Below are 8,301 nucleotides of genomic sequence, written 5' to 3' on the forward strand. Positions count from 1 at the left end.
AAGTTACCCACTAGTGTTATCACCAATGTCATACATAACTCTTATCCAATATTGTCCATTGGAATTATTCAGGTTATAAACCAAAAAAAGTATATGAGATATATGCCAAAGTATGAAATCAAAAATTATAGTATTATAAAAGACTGCAAGTCAATATACTGAATCTAAGTTTAGTTCTTTCTACTATAAAAATGTAATTAGATTTATTCCCGATTCTACAAGAATAATGTAACGTATTTGTTGGAATTACCAGTCTCAGTGAAATATGGAAAGAGTACCAGTCTTTAAGCAGAGAAGAAACTTGTACAAAAGTTAATCAAATTACATAGTGTAAGTCCTTTTAATCTGATGCAAAAGTTTATCGCAGAATTAGAGTACGTTTGTATTATCTTGACACGCTTCCCGCCTAAAGGATTTATCTGTCTGCAACACGTCCTTGCCACGCCGCAGTTAAGTTGCGAGTTACAATACGCTAGAAAACAAAGCAAAACGCCACACCACTCACAAGTCACTGTAACACACTTGTTCGTATGTGGCAATTAAGCACTTCAAATACCCGCCAAACAGCAATGGCTTCATTTCATGGGCTGGCTGACAACTAACGTCACCTACACTATAAAGTCAATAAGACGCCTATTGCATTAAAACGTTCACGTGAGTGCTAACAGAAAGTACTTTAAAAGCCAACCAAGTGCACTGGCGGGAAGCGTGCCAAAATAAAACAAATCTACTCTAATATACACACCTTGGTCTTCGTGCAATAAGCAGTCTTGTTCTTCTTGAAGATCAAAAACACAATATCGACTTTGCCGGGCCCGGTGACATAGTCTTGTAATCTTTGTAGAAGGGAGGTAGTGTGATGGGTAACGGCCTATACTGTGAGAATTGATCTTGCATAATGGTTTATACACCCATCAATTGCTGGATTCAAACTGGTTATGATGCAACGCCAGCGTCGTATCCTTTATAATCTCGGTTCCATAAGGACGCAAAACAACTCAAAAACCAATATCATAGGTAATGAAGAGTTTCCAACTCGGTAGCAATCTGGGAAACACAAATTTCTCCCAAGCTGGCAATATTGCATTATTTACGACCTTGTAATAACCTACTACTACGTACTAATTATAAAACCCAAATTTCACAATTAATTGCTTACATACATTTGAAAATAATTGGATTCATGTAAAATATTGTACCGTTATTTTGATTCACGCAGAAAAGCAAAGCTAAGCGTCCGCTAGGTAACACTCATCTGGTAACCATCACTGTATGTTTGTTTTAATTCTTTCTTTGCCTTGATGGTTTATATTGTGTGTAGTGCTGTAGTATTTCCACAGTTAACATTATACATATTAAAATAATGTGTTTTTGATTTGTTAACAGAAATTAACAAGTTCAGGTTCCGAGAAGCGAGTGATAAGACTGAGGATTCAGAAACTAAAACTAGTGAAGTGGGTGAAAATTGTGAAGTTGATGAAAGGACTGAATCGTTAGGCGATGGAGAAAAGCCGTTATCAAGGACTGAACAAAATGGCTCCTCCGGCTGAGGATGTGGTGAACTTTATTGTTATTTTCACAGTGAATGTTCTCATCTGTTCACAGCCTACATTGAGTTATACGTTTTTTTAAAAGTCAGTTGACCAGTTCCTGTGTTTTGTTTCATATATTTTAATAAGAACAGGCTCGTAGGAACCTTCAAATTGTTTTTAAGAAAAAAAAAAAAACAGGAAAAAAAGGTAGCATTTATTTTTGTTTTTGTAACTTTGAAGGAGACGATGATGTAAATATTGTTACAACTGCAAAGGTTTAGTCTTGATATTCTGAATGAAGGATTCTTTTATGTGAACATGGGAACTATGTATTACGAAGTTTCATCAATAAAAGTTTAGAATTTTTTTTGTGTGTGTTTTCTTAATTTTATGTTATTACCAGTCTTCGGCTAGTTCTCCACTCATTGCAGATATTGTATGCGTTTCCAGTTCATGGTAATCCTGGATTCTCTCGTGTTGAACAACATACGCATTGCCGTAAGCGTCGGTGGACCACCGATGGGCAAATAGCGATATCTCGCCAAAAATTGGCGGCCCCGCAGCGACGGAGATGCGACGAAACGCCAATGAACCACAAAAATTACTCCCCAAACTATGTTAAATCGCCTAAGTGCGTAATTTGTTTACATTAAGGTGAGTCTAAAGTACTATTCATTTACTTCATTTACTTATGATGATAGTTAAATTACTAAGTTGACCTTCTATTTGAATACTACATTCATAAACCATGTTGAAGGTCACATCGCATTAGTTTGTCACATCGGCAGTGCTAAAACAAATGGTCAAACAAATTCCAGCATGAATTGCTTGGTTGTTGTCAAATACAAGAACTCAATTCTCGAATAGTAGCGAAAACTTGTTCCATTTAGTTAGTTATCACAGTTTTGATATGAAAACTAGTCGTCTTTGTCACAAATAAGTTTCTTATTATTGAAGGTGGAAACAAGTGTTTTTTTTTTTTTTTTTTTTTTTTTTTAACAGATGTAGAAGGAAAATCAAGAAATAAAGATAAAAGAGCTAGTTGCACTGGAATCGGAAACTGATATTATTGAGATTGAATCACGCTATTCAATTCTTTAAAAAGGATTACCATCTTTCCTCTGCAGTAGTGTTTATCTTTCACTAACATAATAGATTATTATGTAAAGAAAGAAAAACCGACACAACGAGGGTTATATTTGTAGTGTTTAGGCCTTTCTGAGTGCAAGTGCTCTTTCCCTCCCCTTCGTAGTTCATGACGATGTAGCATACGTGGCTTTTAAGATTTGTTCTTTCTCGAGGGGCAGGGGAATTTCCTATGGTAATTATAAATTTTGCTTCTCTGCGTAACGGTATTAAAATTCTTCTACTTCTTTAATAAAATGCAAAAGAAAATGGTTTTTCGCTGAAATTACCATTTACATTTATGCACAAACTTATATTTTTTTCAACAAACTTTGGGAATCCCCAGATTATTATTACTTTTTCGATTTGTTAATGTATAAATAAAAATAAATTTGCTCTTTAAACCTTATACAGGTAATGAAAATAAAGTATCTTGAAGTGGAATAATACCAATTCCTATAAGGGTATAAATTCAATGATACACAAAGATGTGTGTATATATATATAAAGGAACGACTGGACCGCGATTCGAACCGGGGTCTGTTTCCTAGGAGTCTGAGTGGTCAAGCATTAACTTCTAGAGTAATAAAACGTGTGGTTAGAGAATAGACTGGGTAGCGTAGTAGTTAACGCATCAGCACTGTAATCCGGAGACCTAGGTTCTTATTTCGATCCACTCGTTCATTTTACTCACTCCAGTATACTGTGTATCTCTTAAGTTCGATATATAATAATAAAAATCCCAAGTAATATTTTATATTTAAATTTATTAAGAAGCTTCTTTATCTACATTACACACAAATCTTTTTTTGTTTTCTTTTCTGAAAAATAAGTCAATAGTAATATCAACGTGCTTTTTTTTTTCTCTAGACAATTTGCTTTGTATGTAAAACAGTAACATTTAATAATTTTATTAAACTCTTCCTAAATTTCTGTCCATTTTTCAGTTAAAAACTTTTGTTTTCTTTTATTTTTTTTTTTAAATCCACGAACATTTGCCAACATTATATCACAATCCTGTTCTTCAATTAAAAATTTTTAAAAATGTTCATAATTTATTTCTAGGAAGCATTACATTCTAAGTTAATACTCTAATGAGGTAAGTAGAGATTGGATTGAAAAGTAATAAAGTATAAAATTGGGAAGTGTGATTGATTCGTTTCTCAGTTTTTCTTTAAAAGTATTATTACAGTGATGTAGTCGTGTTTATGGGCACACCATGCCAGTCTTACATAATTCTTGTCGTATTCTGTACAGTCATAGTATTTACAATATCCCCAAAAAATATAAATTTAATTTGTGCTTAAATAGATAAAGGACGTTGGGATTACGAACCTCAGATGCTCTTGCTCAAGAACTATAAATTTTGAGGCATCCTAAGAAAATATTTCAGGATACAGAAAAAAAAGCATCCATTTCCACCAAGAGTCTGACATACTAAAAATAATACAAAATTTACCATTTTTCTTTTGCTTGTTTTTCATAAGTGAAGGAGATAATGAAATGCAACTTATCACAGTCATATATAATGTTATTCTACAACAGAAAATAATGAAGTTTCAGTATTGCCATCCATAGAAATTATAATGTTGCAAGAATAACATTTCCTCCAAAATCTAAGTTAAGGCAGCGACTAGAGGAACGAAGTCAACTGTATTCATGACGTATCATTTTGTTTTGGTGTCCTGTGAACTACTTTTTAAATAATAGTTGTACTTACTTTGTAATAAACAAACTAGTTTTAACACACAGTTAATTGTTATTACAATTAAACAATAATGTCATTTAAAAAATAGTTCACAAGAAACCAAAACAACATGATACGTAATCAAATTCAGTTGAGTTCGTTCCTCTAGTCGCTCCCTTAACTTAGATTTTGGGAGAAATGTCATTCTGGAAACACTGTAATTTCTATGGATGGCAACACTGAAAATTCTTCAGATTCATATTTTCTGTTGTAGAATAACATTATCTATGATTGTGGTAAGTTGTATTTCATTATTTTGTTTCACTTGTGAAAAACAAGCAAAAGAAAAATGGTAAATTTTGTATTATTTTTAGTGTGTCAGGCACTTAACTTCTGAATAGCAGTTCATCGTGATCCAAATCGAGAAGTGTTGTTAGTAAAGTATCGGAAAAATTACGCATGTTAGGAGAAATTAAGTTCCCTAGGGACTAGTTTTTTATACCTAAGTTGACAAAAATTTTGGACGAATTTAAGTTTATTTGCTCAACAAGACTTTTTTTCTTCAAAAAATATTTTAAGAAACTTTTTAATGCTGTGAAGTATTTCATTGATGCCATTTTTATTTACCTAGATTATAGTTATTTCTTAACGATAGAGAGTTTCCCGGGATACTTCCGTTTCCTCCCACAATTTCATTTAATCATATCTTCTATCAGCATTCACTTGCCTTAATCATCTGTCTCTCTTAGCCTAACGGGCATAATCGTCGGACGTTAAACTAAAGGATTTGTTTTCGTTTTAATACGAGAGGAATTATCTGCATGAATTTCTTAAATTCTTATGCTACGTTTTTTTAAATAAAGTCTGAACTATCGTTTTTGTCTGCGACTTATGGTGTAGCAAAAATTTCTTAACATCAAGTGCTTATAACTAGAAGAGAATGATACAAAATAATAATTTGAACGTAATTTTACTAACAACGCTAAAGGAAAAATATTCAGGAAAAACACCTCGTTGAAAAAAAAAGAAGAAAAAAATCATGTGTACGGTTGGAAATGCCAATGCACAAATAAAATTTCTGTTGTAAAACCACGAACAATAAGCTGTACCCAAGATATCAGCATGAAATCAATATCAAAAAGAGACTTTCTACTGCTGTTCATGCATTGTAACCCTATTTCAAGGGGAAAAATTAGAAAGCTCCATGATTTAAAACGATTAGCGGATGGTTTTAGAACTACGATGGTTGGTATATTCCGGTTTTTATTCTAGAACATTTTCAAACAATTTAAGAACATAGCCATTATTTTTATTTTAGCTCTTGGTGCTAAATGGTTAAGAGTTCTTCTTTCCCAGCGAGAGATTCAGGATCGATCTCAACTTTAAACGGTGAGTCAACATCTCGTGGTTCCGGAGCCAATATAAGATGTTAAATTCTAATAAAGAATCGTAGATTTCGACAATTTTCTTTTATCCCCAAGGATAAAAAACGATTACCCTATACCCCAAATAAGCCAATTCTAACCAAGTTCATGTTTTCTGACCTAGTTGTTAGAAAAGTAATTGTCTTGTTACGGAACGTTAACCGTAACATTGGAATTTTTGTTTTTGTTTTAGTGGCGACCCAGCCAGGATTTTCTGGTTGGTTAAGAGGAGGAGAATCATTATATTAGAGTGAAATATTAGATCGGTATTTGCAATTTTGTTTTAGTCTGTTCATATATATATATTCTGTAAAATAATTTCTCAGGATCAAGAATAATAAAGGTGCATTCGGACCTATTTGCTATACTTAGGTATTTTGTGACTACATCACTGCTGTATTGTTATGGTTTTCACAACCCAAGAAAAATATTACATATATTTAAAGGTAGAGTAATCAACTAAACACATCATAGTATTAAATATAGTAATTTTGAAATCTTTTGAGAGAATTGTGTCAATCTTGTCTTATTTGTTACAGATTAGTTTCTTTATGTTAAGATGTTAAGTGTGTTCTGTTGCATTCATTTTGTTTGCATTAATTAGAAGTGAAACTATCATTTACTTCGCGATTTAATTGGTAAGGAAGAGATAATATATGCAGTCTTCTATTTATAAAGTCTTCTCGACAACAAAAATATATATATGTATATAATATAATGTATCTTCAAATATATGTACATGTATAACTTAATTTACACCTTAAACTGCCGATTCCTTCAACATTTATTTTATATACTTTACAACAAATATTTTTGTGTTAGACACATAACACAAAAAATTAGCAACAATACTTTTTATAAGCTCTGCTTATCACTGTTTGTATTGCTACACAAGAGGTAGGTAGTGTCAAGATTCACTTCAAGACTTGTTTCGTTCTCTGATAGATGTCATTCGATTCCTTCATGTGTATAACAATTTAGCACCAATTCATGTAATGGAAAAGATACTATGTGGAAGGTAAATAGGAAGACATTTTTTTGAATTGTTGGTTTTGACTTAAAACTGTACCGGCATTACGTGTGTCGTTGAAGAAAAGAAACACCTTATGCGAGGTGTGATCAGAAAAATGCGGTGAATAATTTTATTAGAAACAAAGTAATAAATTTACCTGGAATTTGATGTAATCTCCTTCAAAGTACTGTTCTTCACTATCCCAACGTTGAATCCATGACTAGAAGCGTTTCCAGAAGGCCGTTCAGCTGCTCTGTCGTGACCCTCTCAATATTAGAAATGGTGTCAAAACGTTTTCCTTTAAGCACAGTTTTAAATTTTGGGAAGAGCTAGAAGTCGCATGGTGCTATATCTGGAGAGCACAGCCAATATGGACAGACAGGAATATTTGTTCGTTCAAAAACTCGCGGATCAAAAGCAAGATGTGGCACGGCGAATTTTCGTGCTGAAAGAAAGCAATTTGCCTATTTAATCGGCGATTAAAATACTTTCCACGGACCCATACGACATGCTTATTCGTCAGAGATATATCTAATTTTCATTCGCCTGTTTGAACAAATCATTTGTGCCACTTTCTGCACGTTTTCATCTGTTTTTGACATCGAAGGACGTCTGGAGCGTTGCTCGTTTTCAATCGACTCTTTGTCGCTTTTGAATCACTCATACCAGTTGTAAACGATCTCCAATGCCATCGCTTCATTGCCATACACTGACTTGCACATTTCGTGAGCTTCTTTGGCACTTTTTTTTCAGCTTAGAACAAATCTTAATGTTCGCGCGATAGACACTCTTAACACATCCTCACTCTTCTGCCTCTGGAAGCCAAGTAACATGTCCCGACTCGTTCAAACTCGACACTGACTGTATTGAAATAGATACAATATCGGTAGATGGCACTGTGCGACTACATTCACCGTACTTTTTGATCACACCTTGTAATAGGAGAAACACAATTCACCTTGTAAACTTTAGTACGAGCTCGTATGAAATTTTGTGTCAAAATTTCTGTAATTGTTAGATGGAAGCACCATTGAGTGTCGATGAATTTTCTGTGGTCCTTTCTGACTTTAATGGCATTTATCAGTTATTGGGCATGTTACGCCCTATTATTTGAAAGAAAGGAGTGGAATGAATGTTACTAAAAGCCATTGATAGGTTTTTGACATCAATATCAATAGATATGAGTAATTCTAGATAGACACCCACAAAGTATCGAAACATCCTATCTATACCCCAGGCATCACACCCTATGATGGTTCTTATATTACCGGACGGATGTTCAAGTGGAGCGGACTGTGTTTCTTATTCCTGCACACAGTTCATTTGTCACTTGGGACCTTTTATTGTTGTCATATCAGGATGCTTAATCAAAGGATACAAATAGTCCCCAAGTAGAAGCTGATTTCCATTCTTAAAAGCCTTGGAACCATAACCATTTTTAGCCGTGTTTATATACATTATAATAGGAAGGAAGGAAACATTGCAGTTAGTGAATGATATTAAATAAGACTTATTTTTACA

General features: G+C 33.5%; 1 protein-coding gene across 3 annotated transcripts in view; it reads left to right on the top strand.

Moving 5' to 3' along the window:
- Nsun2 (tRNA (cytosine(34)-C(5))-methyltransferase Nsun2) overlaps positions 1-1,899 on the top strand; it is a 68,847-nt gene extending 66,948 nt beyond the window's left edge. For 2 of the 3 annotated variants that reach the window (XM_081739605.1, XM_081739595.1), the window contains exon 15: positions 1,387-1,899. In XM_081739605.1, coding sequence (XP_081595731.1) covers positions 1,387-1,550 — 164 coding nt within the window. In that variant the 3' untranslated portion in view covers positions 1,551-1,899. The remainder of the gene's footprint in view (positions 1-1,386) is intronic. The other variant, XM_081739613.1, reaches the window with a different exon arrangement.
- Positions 1,900-8,301: the final 6,402 nt, after the last annotated feature.

The sequence above is a fragment of the Thermobia domestica genome, chromosome 2, assembly GCF_964235325.1.
Source record: "Thermobia domestica chromosome 2, izTheDome1.hap1.1, whole genome shotgun sequence".
Lineage (NCBI taxonomy): Eukaryota > Metazoa > Arthropoda > Insecta > Zygentoma > Lepismatidae > Thermobia > Thermobia domestica.